General features: G+C 43.3%; 1 protein-coding gene and 1 long non-coding RNA gene across 30 annotated transcripts in view; one reads left to right on the top strand and one right to left on the bottom strand.

Moving 5' to 3' along the window:
* CAMK2B (calcium/calmodulin dependent protein kinase II beta) overlaps positions 1-20,404 on the top strand; it is a 186,319-nt gene that overhangs the window by 123,669 nt on the left and 42,246 nt on the right. For 20 of the 29 annotated variants that reach the window (XM_077305576.1, XM_077305579.1, XM_077305577.1 and 17 more), the window contains exons 7-13: positions 539-641; positions 751-834; positions 2,632-2,726; positions 4,613-4,735; positions 5,144-5,227; positions 8,266-8,308; positions 10,998-11,072. In XM_077305576.1, the coding sequence (XP_077161691.1) occupies positions 539-641; positions 751-834; positions 2,632-2,726; positions 4,613-4,735; positions 5,144-5,227; positions 8,266-8,308; positions 10,998-11,072 (607 nt within the window). The remainder of the gene's footprint in view (positions 1-538; positions 642-750; positions 835-2,631; positions 2,727-4,612; positions 4,736-5,143; positions 5,228-8,265; positions 8,309-10,997; positions 11,073-20,404) is intronic. The other 9 variants (XM_077305581.1, XM_077305582.1, XM_077305584.1 and 6 more) reach the window with 1 other exon arrangement.
* Positions 14,526-18,978, bottom strand: LOC143821523 (uncharacterized). Its single transcript, XR_013225828.1, has 3 exons — positions 18,741-18,978; positions 18,033-18,102; positions 14,526-14,716 (listed from the first exon to the last, which is right to left on the bottom strand). It is a non-coding gene; the product is annotated as an uncharacterized LOC143821523 (long non-coding RNA).

The raw sequence follows: 20,404 nt of genomic DNA, 5'->3' as shown, positions 1-20,404 counted from the left end.
GGCAGGGGCTTGTGGTAATTGTAGTCCATGGACATCTGGAGGGCCGCAGTTTGACTACCCCTGCCGTAATCCCAGGGAAGTGCCATTTGCAAGGGCTGTAGGTATTATGTGTGGGTCTAGGGTGGAGCTTGACGGGAGCCTGCAAGGAGAGAGAGAATAATTCTGGGCCAGGGGGAGTCAGCAGATCAGCTTTTTTATTTTAACTGAAATGAACCAACCTCCGGACCAGCAGGGCAGCCAGTCAGAATTTTCAGTCCTTAGCCAGGGCTTCACAGACTGCCCTAAAATATTCTTCCCCTTATCCGGGCTATGGAATAGAGCGATCTTCAGAATATAGCTTGTCTCTTTTTTCTGTCTCTCTCTCTCTCTGTGTCATACTTTTGGGGGTGGGTTGATTGCAGATTCTAACCAGCTTCTGCAAACTGGTTGTTGTTGTTTTATTCTGTTTCTTTTTCCTCCTTTTCACTTTAAACCAAACAAAAACTATACATGATTCTATTAAAATGGCATCCTATGTTAAATTGGGCCACCATGACAGCCGGAGAACCTTCTTCTGGCCAGCAAATGCAAAGGAGCAGCGGTGAAATTGGCAGATTTTGGCTTGGCGATTGAAGTGCAAGGAGACCAGCAGGCCTGGTTCGGTGAGTGCTGGTTGTGGATTCCTTCCCTTTCCTCTTTTCCTCCCAGCATGCTTTCCTGACCCAATAACTGCACAAGCCTCATGCTCCTGCAACGTTTGTTTTCTCCCAGGCTTTGCAGGCACTCCTGGCTACCTCTCTCCAGAAGTCCTACGCAAAGAAGCCTATGGCAAACCTGTGGATATCTGGGCGTGTGGTAAGATCAAACTGTGTGACTCCTTGTTGTGGCTCTTCCACAGAGTAAGGAAATTAAACACATGAAGTGATACAATGGACTGTTCTACTTCTGACTACAAGTGGAGGCATTTGCAAAATTATGTTCCGGAATTCTCTCCTATTGTGAAAACCTCCTGAGGACAGAAAGCCAGCACAGCAAGCAAAAAAAAAAGGGGTAGATTAGAACCTGAGGAATATAAGCTCAGTGCCATGCTGGATTTCTATTGGCATGGAGCTGGAAATCTATAATTTGCAGTCCGTTCTCCCACCTACCACCTCATCCTCCTGCATGGGGCTTTTTTCAATCCACTGCCCAATCGATAATAACAGGATGAGATTATTCGCCTCTCTCTTGAAGCTAAGAAGTGTGTGAATAATTTAATGTTCAGCCATTGTTATGCGTTAACAAGCTGCAGTTCTTTCTGAAATTGAAGGCCAAAGCTCCAGATAAAAGAACACTACATTCAGGGAAAAAGAAAGGAAGAAGACAACCAGAAACAGACATTTTAGGAGAAGTCTGTCACTGGAGGTTGCTCAGAAAGATTAAGAAAGCAGCCTTGTTTGGCTTCTCCTAACCTCATGCCCATAGTCCATTATAACAGTGTAGGCAAGGGCATACGTCCGGGTGCATATAAGTAATCCTAGTATGTCTTCCACACATATCCTAAACAACCACTGATGAGAGGATTGGAGAAGTAGTTGTCTATTCTCCCCACAGTTATATAGGCTTGTGCACAAAGAGTTATGGATATGTTCTACCATCCAGAATATAATAATAATTAATAATAATTTTCTTTTAACCTTGCCCTTCTCTGGTTGGCTCAGGGTGACTTATAACAAGTTGTATTTGATATTTGTTTGTTTGTTTGTTTATTCGGTTTTTTTAAAATACCGCACTTCCATACAGCTCAGGGCGGTTTACATATAACATTGGGGGGGAAGGGTACATGGAATGATCTAACATATAACATAGTCAAAAATAACATCAACAGTGGTTCTGAATCTTAATCATCATATTAAAATGATCATATACATTCAGTATTAAGATATTTAAAATAAATTAAACATTAAGACATTTTAACATTTAAAAACCACCTCCTCCTGATAATTTGAACTTTTCTCAAGGTTGGTGTGATGATTAAGAACAGTGGCTTCTAAACTGGAGAACCGGGTTTAGTTCCCCATTCCTCGATATGCAGCCAGTTGGGTGCCCTTGGGTCAGTCGTGGTTCTCTTTAGAGATGTCTCAGCCTCACCTACCTCAGAGAGTGTCTGTACTGAGGAGAGGAAGAATAGGTGATTGTAGGCTGCTTTGAGAAACGCAGCACTTCTTCTTCACTTATGATGTTATTTCCTGGCGTCAGCCATAGGCCTGATAGAACAGCTCCATCTTGCAGGCCATCTGGAATTGCTTAAGAACCCTTTGAAGAGCCTGATCTCTTCAGCTAGAGTGTTCCACCAGGCCAGGAACAAGACTGAAAAAGCCATGGCCGAGGCCAGTTTTATCTCTTGGGGGCTGGGGTCACTGAGCAGATTTTGATTGCTCGGTCTTAAATATAATATTTTGGTCAAGTGAAAGAAAATATTATATTACCACCTTTCTTTTTTGACATGTCTGAGTGATAGAATGAGAGCGATGAGGCCTTAGGGGCTTGCTTCTCAATTCTTTCCTTAGGTTTATTCAAGGCGTGAGCTTTTGAGTGCATGCTATTGGACTCAAATTTTGTTGTGCTACTTCAGACCAACATGGCTACCCATTTGAATCTACCTTTCCATAGGTGTTATTCTTTACATCTTACTGGTTGGGTATCCTCCATTCTGGGATGAAGATCAGCACAAGCTGTACCAACAGATCAAGGCTGGAGCCTATGATGTGAGTAATGTCTTATTTCTGTCAGGTCTTGGCAACATTGTCCACATATTAATTTTTAATGGGCTTGATTATAGGCAGGAGTTTACACAGGAAATAGTGTGGTATAATGTATGCACTGTCAGACTAGGAATGGGTAAACCTGGGTTCAAATCCCTATTCTGTCATGAAGTTCTTCACACACTTTTATCAGTCCAGCCTACTAGGGTAAGAATAAAATAGACAAGAGAACAGTTTATGCTTCTCTGACCTCCTTGGAGGAGGGATGGGATAAAAAATATGGTGAAGCATTTGTTAGGAAGCCAAGGAGGAGTGCTGCATGTCTGGATTTACATTATGTATTTAGAACGTAGACTACAAGAGATCTAACTCAATGCAAAAAATGCAATTCGAAATTTAAATCATGTACACATTGAAGTAATTCCAAGTAAACAACAGCAGCAGGTAACAAACACAAATGACAGGAGACCAACCCTCAAGTTACTGGAATTGAACGCAGTTTAAAATAAAAGCTTAGCAAAGAACTGGGCACCTAGTACTGGGGACTGCATGTCAACATCTGTCTCAAGAATCTGGTATTTTGTGATCGTGCCTTTCTTGGTGATGGGGAGCCTGGCCATCTCCCTGCCAAGTCAAGCACATGTACCACGTATCCAAGGGGGTTAGAGCGGGTTCTCCAAATTATTTGTGAGGGGAGCAAGTGTTGTGAAGGTTACTCTAGCTGGCCAAATCTGTGTTAACAGGACTTTGAGCATCTGATAACTGACTGATACCTAAATGCAATATAGCAACATGACACTTCACTGTGTGGTTATACTATGCCAAACATTATACTATGCCAAACAGTGGAGGGTGCTGTTAGATAACTCTTGAGACTGGATTCCTCACCATGTCTCAGCAACAACGCTCGTCACTCTGATCTTCAGAGTCCGTTATATTTGCATAATGCAGAAATTCCTGTCTTCCGCTCATTCTGTTCAGCTGTGTGGCTTATGTGCAGTCCCACATGGGTTCTGCAGATTCTGCGGTCTGCCTGCGATTCCGCAGAACTCATGTGTGACTGCACAGAAGACCACTCGATGAACAACAGTTACAGGTAAGTGCAACCCTGTTTTTCCATGACAGATTAGTATAGGAACATATTGGCTGGCCTGTGATTTTATTTCCATGGCTCCTTGAGAACAGAACTACAGATTGCATTAGCAAACAGATTTACAAACCCTGTGCTCATCCCAGCAATGCTGGTAAGAGTAGAATAATGTGGTAGGAGTGAGTGTGTAGGGGAGAAAAGAAAAGCAACATTTTGAGAGTATCCTGTGAAATGCCTGTTAAGGAAGGACAGGACGTGTAGTTCTACATAATACAGTGATTCTAGATAATACAGTGAAACTTTGACACAACTGCTGGTATCAATGAGTACTCACCCCCTGCTGGTAATTTTCCTAAGATTGCTTCACCCTCTTTTGCATTAAATTCCTGCATTAAATTAAAGCCTCACTTTCTTTCAAGTGCATTAGAGATGGATCTAGGTGGGGGATAGACGAGAATCGTGTTGGATGTATTGGAAATGACCTCAGAAAAAAGGCCAGAGCTGCAGCAGAGCATTCTCCATCCATTTGCTTATGTTGGCCTCGTTTTTTTCAAGTAATAGTGAAATCAAAAACTGAATAGCGTTGGTTTAACTTGCTAAAAGAGAAGACTAGGACTTCAGGTATTTCAGGTATTCATTAGAAATTCATAGTGTGCAAGCCCTCTTTTAGGAGTTGCTTTACCTCTGAAACAGTAAGCATGATACAGAAAATGCTGGCCTATTGAGTGGGAACACCCTCCTTCTTGGGCATTGATATTTTCTCAAGCATAACCTTCTTGTAACCTTTTATTATCCACAGTTTCCTTCTCCTGAGTGGGACACAGTCACCCCTGAAGCAAAAAACCTCATAAACCAGATGTTAACTATCAACCCTGCAAAGAGAATCACAGCTCATGAAGCTTTAAAACATCCATGGGTCTGTGTAAGTGTCACTGTTTTTTCTTGCCTTTGTACTTGACAGCTGCCTATCACATCAAGGAAACGGCTTCCGGATCTACTTTGTCCCTTTCTTTCAAGATTCCAGTTGCCACTTTGCTTTTGAAGCTGTGTGTGGCAATCCTGCGAAAGGTGTCACAGTTCCAAACTTTGTTCACATTTGTTTTCACATTGCTATGTTGCCCTTCCCCGAGGGCTCAGAGCAGCTCACAACATATATTATGGATAAAACAATAGCTTAAACATTTTAATCATTTATTTTAAATGGTTAGATTTACATTTAAGACAATCAGAAACTCACTGTCTTCTCTCCAATAGAGGGAGGGGAAGGTAAACTGTATTTTTGTTAAATGACTGCTTGGTGTAAAAATGTTATGTTTTTGTCCTTTAACAGCAACGTTCAACAGTGGCCTCCATGATGCACAGACAGGAGACTGTAGAGTGTCTGAAAAAATTCAATGCCAGAAGAAAGCTCAAGGTAAGAACAATTTTCTTAAAACTGGAAGAGTTAAGTGTGGGAGGTGTTTAGCTGAAGCTGCTTGCAATTCTGTCTGACCGCATACATTTATGTTCTCTTTCATGCTAAGCGATTTATAGTGTGATGCGGCCTCTCCTTTCAATTTCCAGTCAATCTAGCATGTTTTTGCTAAAATCATTTGATCCATGTATCCTATAATGTCTATTTCAAATGGCTGCTTGATGGCACTGTTATTTAGGAAAGAATGTACATGTAACAATTGTACATGCAACAGGTGAACATGCTGGAAAGTCTTATCCATTTGTTACTTCCCAGAGTATGTATAAGGTGTGGACTCTGCATGTGAATTCACTATATGATTTGTAGATGGGCTACATGAAATTTTGTAATGTGCAAAGTGACTCTTAAGTCTGTACATCAGTTGCCCAGGGCTTTTCTCATTAAATCCAAGCACCATACTACACTTTTTGCCAAAAGAATATAGCTGGGACATAATGTTCTCCACGCCCCCCCCCCCCCATTGCATGAAATGGAAATTATTACCCTGGGATCAAGTTTAAACACAGAAGTGTTGCAGGCAGACTCCTCTATAAAAGTAACCTGTTTCTTATGTTGATGAGCTAATGATCATGTCTGCTTGTTACAAACTATTTAACCTATTTTCTACAGCACTGTGATGGGAAAAGTAATACAGTATTAGAATGGACAGCTCTAGGGCACAAACGTTTATCTTCAGCATTTCTGGGCCTCATATGTCCTGAACTGATTTATTTGACAAGGTGTCTCTAATCTTCAAAGGCTGAAATTATAGAAATAAGTGAGGGCAGACAGAGTTGCTCTTTTAGCATTTTGGTAATGACTTTATGGAAGGTCATTTATGTTAATAAACCTAACCATTTTTGATATATCTATCTGTTCCTTGGCCAGCAGTTCTCACTTAGGTTTATAGATAAATTACAATGCACTCCTAAGGACACTTTCCTGGCAGAAAGCCCCATTGAGAAAACTTGAGTAGGATTCCAAGTAGACTTGTTTACTGGTAGTTGTTTATAGGTAACTTTGCCCCTCCCCCCCAATCTCCACCCCATCAACATTTTGAAAACAACAAACAAGCCCATGCATCTTGGCCATTTTCTCGGACAGCCTACCTCATGGGGTTGTTCTAGGAGTAAAATGGAAGAGAGAGCTGTGTATCCTACCCAGAAATCTGTGGCTTAAAATGCTGTTGGGCAGGTAGATGGATCTGCAGGTAGTTGTCATTATTGGTTAGTTAACTATCTGCCAATTCTATAATGCCAGCAGTTCAAATGATGCTCAGAAACAAACTGGGAGACAGGATAATTCTTTTGTAACTGGAGGGGACTTGTTCCCTTCTAACTGCTTGAAAAAGTACTTCTTTGTAAAATGTTCTCTTTGCTAATTCCCGTTAAAAGCCTCCTCTTGTCAGAACCCAATGTCCACCTCATTGGTCACATAACAAGGAAGCAGTCATTGTTTTCTCAGTGATGGGGTGGTCTTTGTGTGCACAGGCTCCTACCATGCACATCAGCTTGAGGTTCAGAGTGATTCTTAAGACTGTGAAAGTTATCTAGCAGTCTGTTGCATTGAGGCAGGATAGCCATAGTCACACAGTTGGAACATCACAATAGCATCATTCAGATGTCACAATAAACTGGTTTATAAGCCTGCATTTTATCAAAAGCAGTTAGTTCTGAAGTTGGATCTTGGAATGCAGACAATCATCATTGGCACCAAAGTAGGATTTCCATTGAAGACGTACTAGTATGTTAGCCATTGTTTGTAGTAACTGGGGTATGGTTTGAAGTGCTGTTGGAAATCACATAGCGCAGTTTGTTGATTAGCATTGCCTCTTGCAGTTGCTTGGCCACAGGGGTCTTTCCTCTCCTGGGAGGCAGAGAGGAAGCAAGAAGCAGACAAACGGGTGTGTGCACAAAGCAGGATCTCTTGCCCATATCTAGTACACAACTAGAATATACTACACAAAATTCAAACAAACCATGGTTTATCATGATACTTGAATGTGGTTAATTTCACAGGTATAAGCTGTGGAAAATGTCTTTTGCCCATTCAAGGTGATTCCACACCAGTGGTGCCACTCAAGGACACTGCCAGTGCACTGCAGAGGAGCAGCATGCTACCCCACTTCTTGTGTACCCATGGGGGACGCATTTTGGCAAGGGAGCTGGTCTGCTTTATGCGTCCCCAAGGGAGACGCATTTCAGCGGTGGACTCTTTCCACCGCTGAAATGTGTCCCCATAGGGGACGCAGACGCAGTGGAAAAGTTCTGCCACGTGAGGGGGGCCGGGGGAGGAGGTTGCAGGAAGGTAGGATTGTATGAGACCAAGGAGGTGGCCACCTTTCTGCAAAAAAAATAGAAAATAAATAAATGTCCCATTCAGCCCTGCAACTCTTCCCGTCCACACACACCTCTGCCAGGGTAGGCCCTGTTGGCCCCTGGAGCGCTTAGGGGAATGGGGAAAATATCTGGGTTCCCTTAAAGTAGCGATCCCCAACCTGTGGGCTGCGGACCACATGTGGTCCTTCGACTAATTGGAGGTGGGCCCCGAAGGACACCTTCTCCCCCCCCCCCCCGGCCCTTTACTTCATCCCCCCCAGCCCTTTACAACACACTTCATTGTTGTGGCGTGTCTGTATCTTATTTTGAAGGGATATTTAACATTACCATAGCGATCAGAGAGCACAAGGGCAGTGGTTGAGAGTAGAGGAGTAAACTAACCCCCCCCCCCAACGGGCCTCAGTAAAAGGCACTGAGTTGTCCCCGGTGATAAAAAAGTTGGGGACCACTGCCTTAAAGCACAGCAACAGCAGCCTAACATGCACCAGGCCCTGGAGGGGCCTGGCCTAGCAACAATGTCTTGTGGAAGTGAGGATTAGCCTGCACATCTGCCTTCCCATAGATTTACTGTGTTCTCTTCTCTCCTTTCTTAAAAGCCCTTCGTTGTGTTTAAACTCTGTAAGAAAATCCTCTAAAAATTTCTTTCATTCTCTCTTTTAGGGTGCAATTCTTACCACTATGTTGGCAACAAGAAACTTTTCAGGTGAGAGCTTTGCTTTTCTTAATGAAGAGGGGGGAAAAGATACTCACATCACTGCCATTTCTATTCCCCTTTCAATTCATAGAAAACCTCTGCAACGGAGGTAGTTATAGATGAATATTTACAAAAAGCATAACTCCTGTTGAAACTCCACTCATAGATTTTGTTAATTAATCTCCGTCCTCAGAGTGTGATAATCCGTTTTCTTTTTCTTCTTATTCACACTGACGTGAAACTGTTACGATGCAAAAAGTTACGAACCAGGACAAGGAGAGTCAGCATGGTGTATTGGGTAAAGAGTGGCGGCCTCTAATCTGGAGAACTGGGTTTGATTCCCCACTCCTCCACGAGCAGCCAGCTGGGTGACCTTGGGACAATCACAGTTCTCTCAGAGCTCTCTCAACTTCACCTATCCTACAGGATGTCTGTTGTCGGGAGACTCCTTCTGGTAGCAAAAAGCTGGGTCCAAAACCCAACTCTTCTTCTTCAATGCAAATTAATTTATTTTTGCTGACTGGGCGTCAATCAATCTCCACACATAAAGCCAGTCAGAAGTGCCCTGGAGTGTCCTCTTACACACTTTCTTTCAAGAACTTTGAGTATCTTTTGACATTCTAATATTGTCTCCCCGGCCTTTTCCCTTCCCCTAATTCCCCTGCAGAAATCTTAGCACCACAACCAGTTAAAGCAGCTTGATTCAATATCTTGCCAGAATCTCTCCCACCCCAACATAAGGGTCAGCCTTTAGGAAGAGGACAGTATCCCCCACCCATATACACACATAATTTTTTCTTAGGAGCCCCCCTGTATTGTTGTTATATAGCAACCACAGATAAATACCTTTTGTTTGCAATCTGGTCTTGAATATATTCAAGAGTTACCTTCAGACCTTGCTGTCAGTCTCGTCTCCCAACCCCAACTCTTTTTATTCCCACATCTCTTGAAGTCGAATACAGTGTGGCTGCTACTGCTGTTATTTCTCTCAGCTATATAAATACTTTTTTTACAAATGATTTGTATGCAGGTAATCCTAATTTCAAAAAAACTTGGTAACCTGTTGTTAGAGTGGACATCTCAAGGGCTTAGGCACTGGCTGATGGCCATTAACTCTTCTGTTGGTTTTGCAGACATTCAGTGTGTCTTTTTCCCTCTTGACATTTCCTGTTTTGCTTCATGACCACCATCTGATCAATCAGAGAAGAATTTGCCCTGCTATAGCAGCCAGGTGCTGGTCCCAAGGGAGATATGCTGCTGTTCCTGGCTAGAGAAGTTGAATAAAAGTGCCTTCGTTTTACAAGAAAACAGAGGGTGTAAGATGGCTGAGTAGATTCCTCAAGCAAGAATCCACCTACTCACACTATTTCTCCCCCCTCACTCTCCTACAGGGCTTCCTTTTCTCATCCCCTTGTTCATGGGCCTCCTCAAGGCTCCATGAATTTTACAACAAACAACAAAAACAAAATCCATATTCCGCAACCAGGAAATCCACATTCCTCAAGCAGGTGACAGAAAATCCCGCACAATCCCATAACGCTGTATAACATTTTATTGTGCCTGCCTTAATATTTGGTTTGTATAATTCAGAACACAGATATTACCTTACCTTTTTGTGGAATTTGGAATTTCTGGGCAGAAATTGGGTGTTGTTATACAGAGAGACAAGAAAGAAGCATCATTTAAAGATATCGAGGAGAGGCGGGAAAGTACTGAAGAACTGTCATTGGGGGGAAATTCATAAGATGTTTCTATTTTCATGCTGTTGTTAGCTCTGGAGAATGACTGAATCTCCTGTCATTTTAGCTGGGGAAGCAACTGAATTCTAATGTTCACCTGATCCTCCCAGCTGGAAAGCAGATGATGGATCCTAAATACCCAACTGTCATTTGCTGGGTAACTTTTTCTGTGACAATTGCCAGATTCTGTAGAGCTACTGAGTGAACTGATTCTTTGGCTAATACTGGGTCTCATACTTGGCATTCACATTTCCACTGCTGAGGCAAAGTGTCTCCTCAGTCAACAGTTCTAGAATTACAGTGAAGGGAAATTCAACCATGATATAAAAGTGCTAATAACTGGTAGTCATGGTTTCTTTGTCTCTGTATAGAGGGTCGGGAAGCGAACCATGGCTCGTGTACAGTCCTGTGGCACATGATAATTCCATGAACCTGTCGCAATCACAGACCCAAATGCAAAAAAACCTTCTTTGATGTTCACAGCTTGACATTCCTGTTAGATGTTGATGACATAATTAAACAGCAGAAATGTAAACAACTCTCCCTGCCTCTCCCGGAGGCCAAAAGATGCGGTAGTTTTCTTCTATAGAAGCAGCAGCTTCCTTTGCTAACCACAGAATGTGTGATCCTGTGCTCAGGGTTCATTGTGGTACCTCAACCAGATGCTATGCCATAGGGGGTGTCCAGAGTAGAGGAGGGTTTTAGAATACGTCTCAACTAGATAGATTGACCCACGGATTGTGTAAAAGTGAATGCAAGTTTGCTACCAGTAGTCACGTCTCTTCATCTCAACTTTAACTCTAATCTTTTTTCTGCTTCCTTTGTCTCCTTTCTTTCCCCTTCTTACTTGCCCTCTGTCTTTCTCTGTTCTTTCTCTCTGTTCTTCTCTTAACTCTTTCCCCGTCCCTTTCCCGATTTGCTGTCCTTTATTTCTTTGTTTCCCAACCTGGTGCTAACAGTGGGCAGACAGACCACAGCTCCTGCCACAATGTCTGCAGCAGCCTCCGGTGCCACCATCGGGTTGGTGGAGCAAGGTAGACGTGTCCTGAAGAGACCCTCCTCGCTTCCCTTTTCTCACTTTGAAATCTGAGCGCATGAAGTGTCACTCATCACAAGCACCTCATCACACCCTGTTTTAAGAATCCAGGACCACCCCTTTCACAACCCGTAGCAAATCCCCTTTTTCATCTATCCTACCTCTGTATAGACTTCCAAATGCCATCAAATATGGTTTGTCTCCAATTATATATTTGTCAACAGTGGCAACTCTTAACTCATCCCCTCAAGTGATGCTAGGAAACTATAATACTAAAAAGGTCATGAGCTTTCAGGGTTCCATGTAGTGTCAAAATTATGCAGGACCCCAGATCTGTGTTAAACAAGAGAAGCATTTCTGTCCCGTAACATAAAACTTGTGATTTATCATAGAGGGCAGGAAAGGAGAGAATCTTCAGTTTTGCTGTAGGAATCTGATGAATGTTAATTATGCCTCCACATGTCCTCCTTTCATAGGTGATGCCAAATACCACCAATGATTTGGCACCAGTAGTGAGCTGGGGGCAGAATAGTTCACACACAGAGCAGGGAAGGATGACCATCTCAGGGAGAGAAGCAGTTGGTAGTGTGCATGTCATATCCAGCCTCCCTTGGAAGCCCACTCCATCTTGTACCTAGCCAGCTTTCCAGGATGCCTGAAGTCAATGAGTTGAGGATTACACGGTGAGGTGCCATTTCTTATGTGACCAAGTCCACTCTCATCAGGAAATAATAAGTTGTTTCTGAGGCCTTTGCCTCATTTTTTGCTGTGAGAGGGTCTAGCCATGTAAGAAAGAGATGGAGTGGACAGGAAAAATCCAGATGTCATCATGACAGGAGGGACCAGACCCCGAGCAGTTTTGCTGACAAACAGGCAGCCTCGGAAACTGAAGAAATGATACACAAAGAAGCCATTCTCCCCTTTTTCTGAATGTGTAAAACTGCCTACAGCAGCCTTTCTTGACTTTTTTACCATTAAGAACCCACTGAAACATTCTTCAAGCTTCGGGAAACTCCAGAAATGGTGCGATCGTGTAGAATATTGCTTGGAAGCATAGCTGTGGACATACCCCTCTCCTTCCCACCCACCCCCAGGCCTGTCATTGGCCATTTTGGGAGGGGGGGGAGGTCAACATCACCCAAAAGATATTTTAAAAAATTAAAGATATATACAAAATTAATAGCCTCCCACCCATTTGGGAAACCCTGCTAGGGCCATCAAGAAACCCCAGGGTTTCACGAAACCCTGGTTGAGAAAGCCGGGCTTGCGGCATGGTTATATTTGATTTCTAGCCATGAAAACAACTGAAAATGTGTTGTTGATTTGCATCTGACTGATGGCAACCCCACAAGTTGGAACCTCACGGGCTTGCCCTGAGTTGACAGCATGTTGTTTTCAAGGCGAGAGGTGAGCAGAGGTGGCTTGACATGGTTTGTTTTCCTCTGCATAGCAGCCCCATTCTCCTCTGATGGTTTCCCTTCTAACTACCAACCCTCCTTACCTTCCAAGTTCTGGCAAGATGCATCTCATTTGGGCCGTCAGGGCTGCTAAGCAAGGACTAGCAAAATTCCAAAAACAACAGTAACATGTCTTTTGATAAGGACCGGCAAATAAATTGATGCACAAGCTTTCCGGTTCCTCAGAACTCTTTATCAGGCTGGATGTTTGTACAGGGAAGGAGAGAGGTAAAGCTGTGTCCGCGTGTGATGAAGGGTCTTAAAAATTGCAGACTTGATTACATTGGATAGTGCTAAGTTCAGAACTGGCTTCAAGATATACCAAAGTCTGTTAGGGAAATAAATGGCCATTCTTCATGTTTCTACACCCCAGTAACCTTTGGGGATGGGTTGGTGGTATTTTAACATCATGATGTGATCCAGCTTAGTCTCTAACCACATCCTGCATTGTATTCCTTTTCTAACTGCAAGTTAGGGACTTCCCCATGTTACTGTAAAGTACACACGCACATCGCTTTGAGCCAGCTGGTCAAAAGCTGGTTCACTGTTTTTGATGGTTCAGTGTCCCAACGTGTCTATGTATAACCTTTACTTTCCAGTCTTAAAGCATAAGCTAGTGGTCTTTAGTCTTTCTGACTGGAAGGCTCTGCTGTCGTGTGCTACTTCCACAAGGACTGATTGTCTTTGACCCTTTCAGGAATTTTAAAATACGGTGTAATTTGCTACTTAGCAGTGCACACTTACCAAAGCATGTCCCTTTCTAGCACAAGTAGGGAAACCACCCATCCGTTAAGGCAGGGGTAGTCAACATGTGGTCCTCCAGTTGTTCATGGACTACAATTCCCATGAGCCCCTGCCAGCAAATGCTGGCAGGGGCTCATGGGAATTGTAGTCCATGGACATCTGGAGGACCACAGGTTGACTACCCCTGCCTTAAGGCATTATTTGTCTCACCACTGCTTGCCATATCAGTGGGAGCAAATGAGGTTCTTTCACCGGTGCAGCTGATGCTCATATAGACTTTTTCTCTATGTATAATGCTCTGCTAGAGCCTCTTGTGGCGCAGAGTGGTAAGGCAGCAGACATGCAGTCTGAAAGCTCTGCCCATGAGGCTGGGAGTTCGATCCCAGCAGCCGGCTCAAGGTTGACTCAGCCTTCCATCCTTCCGAGGTTGGTAAAATGTGTACCCAGCTTGCTGGGGGGTAAACGGTAATGACTGGGGAAGGCACTGGCAAACCACCCCGTATTGAGTCTGCCATGAAAACGCTAGAGGGCGTCACCCCAAGGGTCAGACATCACCTGGTGCTTGCACAGGGGATACCTTTATCTTTTTTAATGCTCTGTTACCACTCATTTCTGTCTTTTATTTTTTAATTTAGACCCCGCCTCTCCCAGCATTGCTGGCCCAGGGTGGCCTCCGGCATTGTTAATAAAACATACATAATAAATAGAATTTCACATATAATATTAAAACCTTAAAACCATCTTCAGTTGTGCTCATGGGGCAGAAAGGCACATTTCTGTACGCTTCGGCTGCTTTAATTTGGGGCTCCAGTGATGCGGCCTTATGCAGACACCACACCAAACCCATGATGACAGGCTGTTGGACATTCCCAGTTCCCTTCACACAAGGGAAGGAACGGGAAACTTCCTGGGAAGCTGGGGAGGCCTTCAGACAAATACCACACTTGCGCTGATGTCTGAATGCAGGTGCATGGGCAAACTGATCTTTGTTTCTCCCGAGCAAACTGGGTTTCTGATCTGGGATGATTTAGAATCTTGGTTTGTAAAAAGGAAACAACCTCTATTTGCCCATGCAGCTGCCTGCAGATTTGGTTTCAAATGGCACTTTATTCAAAGGCTTCCCAGTCCATGTTTCAATCATACTCCATGCGTGGAGGAAGAAGAGAGGTAGTGCATGAATATGCGTGACAAGTCCTTGCTGTCACAACCAAATAGAGGTTCGTCAGGATATATTTATTTGATTCATATGAGTAGGATGCAAAGTCAAATGCATGTCTCCCATTAGGGTCAGGTGCTACTTAATGGGGGGTGGTTCCTTTCTCACCTGGTGGGAGGCCGGCAGAGTCCTTACAGAGCTGCGATTGATAATTTACTCTGGAAAAGTTACAGGCATCAGTTCCTTTCTTGTGTGAACTTGCAGCATTCAGCCTTTTGATATCGCCTAAAATGAGCATGTTTTGGCCCAGTAAGACAAATTAATCTTGGGCTACATTGTTTCAATATCCATCACAAATTGGCTGTGACTATTATGTTTAGGAAATTTTCCTGACCATTTAGGTGGGACAGTTCTCCCTGATTTAGGGTGCATACAAACATACCTAGCTACAGGAACCAGTGCAATTACTTTTACTATGGGGTATTAACTTCTATCCTCCCCCCTCTTCCCTCAGTGGGCAAGACAGGTACCTGGCTCCAAACCCACCGTAGTTTTGTGCAGGGTTTCTTTCAGAAATAAAAATAGCCAGGAGTCTAGCATGCTAATCTGGTAATATGCTTATTCGCATTTTTTGTAAAGTCAATTAGCCTTTCCCCATTTGAAACACTGCTTCTGAAGAAGGGAGGGGGAAGCTTGGCACAGAGGCCAACCAACTGGCGTTTTGCCAATCCAGCTGTGGAAGGTGGTGGCCTCGTGATGGTTACAAGGGCCAGCCTTCAGCAATGTAAGCTTTTGCTGGAAACAGGAAGAACCAATTGTTCTTGATCTCAGTTCTCTGAGCAAGGTTGTACAACAGGTCAGACATACAGCTCCACTGCAGATTCATTGCCCACAATCTGGAGTCACCCTTCAATATATTTTGCCTTGTGTGTATTATCAATTAGCGGGAAATGTTCAGCAGCTTTCCTGTGGCTTCCTTTGGTTGTTGTTATGCATCTTAGCAGCCCAGTCTTGGGGGATTTTCTAAAGCTTCACCTAAATAGTCCCATGAACAGTTGTGAAGAGGGTGGACAGGAGGACCAAACACAAGGATGGCTCTTCCTTTTATGAAGAGGGATTGTCAAATCATTTATGCTTAAAAATGAAAAATAAAAACGGTTAGGAGAAGTAACCTGATGCAGCTTAGGCTGTCTAGAACCTGAGAGAGGCTTTGCTGTGAGAACATCTTCCCTCCATATGCAATCAACAAGGACAATACTTGGGCATGCAGACAAGGGTCCCCCTTTCATGCCAAGGTTTCTCTCACATGAATGTTGACTTTTTGCCTGTCTGCACCCCAACTTTGCCTGCAGGTTGAATGTGGTGAATTGTGCATGAGTTTATGTAACCCATGTGCATGCTTCAGGGCCCTGCCTTGTCACATCTCTTATCAGAAGATGGAGGAGGGCTTCTGTTTATGCCTGTGCTGATGTTAGTCCTGCATGTGGAGAAGTGAGATGCATGGTGACAGCAGCAGCAGCAGTGTGACCGGTCTGCAGAAATCAACCCAGCTTCAATGTCTCTCTAAAAATATTCTTTAGGATCTTAGTGTAAACAAAATGAAGAAAAGGATGGGAAATGATGGCAACTCAGTGTATCTTGTTTTAAAGCTTTCGTTCCTCGGAACATTTACTATGACTGCTTTTAAAAGTTGCCCCAGGATTCTGGGGAACAGATTTGCTTAAACTAGCAAGGAAGGAGTCTGAAAAGTTAGGTGAAATAAATCTGGGTATGAAGTTGGAAGTGGCCACCCACCTAATGCAGAATCAGCCTCAAGCATCCTTGATAAATATCTGTCCAGAAAATGAATTAAAATGAATTATGGAGAACAGGTTTCATATGAGGGAAGATGAAAATAGTTTTGAAAGGAAACAATTTGAGGCATCAAAACTCTTTTTGCTTTCTCATAACATGATAGTGCTGCTTAATAGCAGAACTTTGGCCTGGTTCATAAATGAAAATAGTTATGCTTTAACTCTTTATGTTTTGTTTTTCTCCAGGTGGGTAATTGAGCTAGGGGGATTCTACTGTTTTGGAGTCAATTTTGATTTAATTTAGGAACTGAGAAACCAGACCGCGCTCAGTGGAAACGGACACCCTGTGGGTCACAAGCAAGTCTACAAAATAATCTTCTAGATAATAAAATAGTCAGCAAATAGTCTAGATGGACATCATCTGTGATGCTTCAGATAAGTCAGATGAGAGAAGACAGTAGGGGCTGTTTTGAGGGTTGATCCTGTAACTACAATCATGAAAATTCAGGAAAGGCTTTGTGAAGATATCTAGTCACTATTGTGAACTCTGCTCTTGGCTATTTTATCTAGTTTGGTAATGTGTTTGGTCCTCCTGCCGCTGCCCTAAACATTTACCAATCATACAAAATCCTCACTTCTGAGTAATTGTTACTATGGCAAACTACATCTGTGATTTGTAAAATTCACAGTACATAGGAACTTATGAATCTTCTTTATACTGAGTTAGACCACTGGTCCATCTACCTCAGTACTATGTGTTGTCATCACAGTGCTTACAGAGTCTAAGGCAGGTCTTTCCCAGAACTTTCCACTTTGGGTCTTTCACCCAAAATTCTGGGGACTGAACCTGGGACTTCTACGTATAAATGTCCTCCAATCCTTCCTGCAAATTCCAAAATCTTCCCTTTCTGCTTTTAAAAAAATTTTTACATTCTTGTAACCCACCGCGAGCCGATCTCCGAGAGTGGCGGGATATAAATCCAATTAATTAATTAATGAAAAAGTTATGGCACATGTTATAACATTTGTGGGTAAATGCAGGTACCATCATGAATCTTTAGACTGATAGACTTTAAACTAAAAAGTTGTGTTACATGTTACAAAATTTGTGGGTAAGCAAAGTTGCCATGGTTTACTATATAAAATTAGAAGTGGATGTGCATATTTATTTCACAGTATATCCCAGTGGCAAAGCTAGACCCTGTCACTGCTTCCCACAGCATGCACTCACAGTGGAATAATCAGATGCATTTCGCTTAAATGCTGACGTTTATGCTCTGTGTATATGTAGTAATATCCAATAATCTGTAACCTGTGTAGATGTCCCCAAATTTCATGTTGCTACCCTCCCTTTTCTCTTAATTTTCCATACATAAGAATGTAAGTCATGCTGGAGACAGTTGTTGTTTTTTTTTTGAGAGTTGAAGGTCTGCCAGATGGTTTTCTATGTAATACAAAGCAGTGCACATGAATTTGCCTTCCACTGAATCAGACCATTTGTCCTTCAAAGCCAGTATCATCCACTCAGACCAGAAGTGGCTCTCCAGGTCTCAGGCAGAGGTCTTCCATATCACCCACTACCTAGTCCTTTTAACTGAAGATGTTAGGGGTTGAATGCATCAAGCTGATGCTCTGCCAGTGCACCTCAGCCCCTCCACCCAAACCACCATGACTTAGTGCCATAGTAGAGATCATGATTGGAGGCTCCCATCTTCAAAAATCAGGTGGGTGGTGTCTTGAAGACAGTGCCTATTCTCTAGGTGTGCTCTGTGGAACTCCTGAGATATTTTCATGGTGCCATCTCTTACCTTTTAGGCACCAGGCAAATTCTGTTCTTTTCCACTCAACATTTCAGGTTAGGGTATGTATGTGTGTCCCCTACAATGGAGAGACCAGAGACCGTCAGACACAGCGTGAGGGAGAAATAGGAGGCCTACAGTCAGAGGGCTGGACTGTTGAAAATACACAGCAGAGCCCTCTACCTTACAATCTGGTATCAGCTGATTGTCATAAAACTCTAATTTGAATTTGTGAAGACTTCAAGACTTCACAGACATCACAGCTGTCTACTAGAGGTTTACGATATGAAAAGTTCAGGATTGAGATGGAAGTAGGAAACAAAGATCATATTTCTTAATAAAAACATAAGCACGTTTAAATGTAGGGTTACTGAGCTCAGTCGTTATGGAAAGAGAGAATGGGTCATCCTACAACGTCCAGCAGCAATCCCAAGGGCTGCCATCTTTCCATTAGTGCGGTGATTGTATGGACCATTCCCTTCCTCTGTGTGTATGTGTGTGTGTGTGTGTGTGTACATGAGCAAAGTCCACTGTAGTGCTGCTTTTGTAGTGCTGGTGCTGCTGCTTCACTTCCCCTCGGTGTCAGACTGGGCCTCAACCCCAAAGGCCTTGTTTTCCGTCTCAACACTTCTTCTTTTTTTCCCCCCCCTCCTTTTCTCTCTCTCTCTCTTTCTCTTTCTCTCTCTCTCCCCCACCCCTTCCAAACCTTCTTCTCACCTGCCTGTCTCTCTCGCCTTTCCTCTTCTGTAAATTTCTGTAAGGTAAGCAAACATTTTCTCGGGTTCTGCCCTTAATACCTACTGTGGTAACTGGATTTAATGTGGGAGGCGTTTTATGACCTCATGGGGTCCCGAAACAGATGGAATCTTCTTGTTCTAAGGATTATGGTCCTACTGCTACTATCACTGCCTGTCCACAGAGCCGTTGCATTGGATTCAGTAATGGGATGTGATTTTGCAGAGGGATAAAATGCATTTCAAGCGCAGCTTGTCAGCCTTGTGCTAAAGGCAATGATCGATTTCACCAAGTCACAGAGTTGTTCCACTCACTAAAGTCTCCTCACATGGCTTTGCTGACCCCCACAATTAACCAGATCTATATGACAGGCACCCATATTTCTGTTCACCTTGATGATAACATTTATCCCACCTGCTGTAGCACACCTCCCACCCCCACCCCCCTTTGCCATGCATTTCATTTCAGCCCCTCCAGCCTCCCTCCCATATCACTCTTGGGTCTCTCCTCAGCCAAAATTTAAAAAAAAAGACAAGACAGTTCTGAAGCAAGAAGCATTCTGAAGCAATGCAATTTATCAGCAACATAGATTTATGGCTTAGTCCCGTCCTCTGCACCACCCTAACCTTGCACAGGTGGTACTCAATATTTAATGTTGGTTATTCCAATGTTTTCTGTGTTTGTTGAACCATTTGGATAGAGGGGCTTGTAACTGTACTGCCGTGTTTTCACTGGAGTCACAGCAAAGCATCGCACTAGATTAAGTGCAGTAGACTGACAAAGAAGTACATCTGAGATCAGAGGGAAAAGAACAGTACCTATAACGAGACTTTCTGGCATGTCTAAGAAAAGATGAAGGCTTGTATCATGAGACAGTGGTTTTGTAGCAACGGCAGCACTGATGTCTTTTGGGGAAGGTAGAAGACAGGTAGAGAGTGTCATCTTAAGGATCACCTGCTGCATGGGGTTACAGTTGGCCGCTCGTTGAAGGAAAGCTTGGGTTGCAGCTCTTTCCTCCCCCTAATTAGAAGCTCTTGTTATAAAAGGAGAAATTATGTTTAATGGCCGTTCCTAAGTATGCCTTCCTGTCACGAACAACCTCAAACTGCATAGTGGGAAGGAACGGGTTGAAAGTACGTTCAAGTGATTCAGTCTTTTTAATATACAGTATCTACATAGATTTTAATGGGCTTGAGACCTGTGCGTTTCGTTGACGTGCAGGGAAATCTGATGATTGCTCGAGTACACACAGCGTGCCTAACTTCACAAGGAACAAAGAACACATGTTGTCTTCCCATAAACATTAAGTTGTGGGAAGGTTTTGAGAGGAATGGAGGCCTATTTTAGACCATCGTTAATCTGGGCACATTGTCCTGCAAAAGGCTCCCTCTTTTTTTGCAATTGCACAAGGTTTGGACAGTTCAGTATGTGCTCAGGCCAGTGGCACTTTGAGAAAAAGAGAGCACACACAATGATCCATGTATCAAAAAGGACATTTCCACTTTATAGTCTTCCCCCGATTTCCCTGCATTTGGGAAACTGCCCGTTTGTGGCATGTTGCCATTCATACCTCCATTTTTGGCTTAGAGAGATGTTGGGGCTTTGCCCACCCTCATAGAATTTGGGATTTACTCATTGTTCCTGAG

This window comes from Paroedura picta, chromosome 12 (assembly GCF_049243985.1).
Source record: "Paroedura picta isolate Pp20150507F chromosome 12, Ppicta_v3.0, whole genome shotgun sequence".
Classification (NCBI taxonomy): Eukaryota; Metazoa; Chordata; class Lepidosauria; order Squamata; family Gekkonidae; genus Paroedura; species Paroedura picta.
This window is presented reverse-complemented; position numbering and strand designations above follow the sequence as displayed.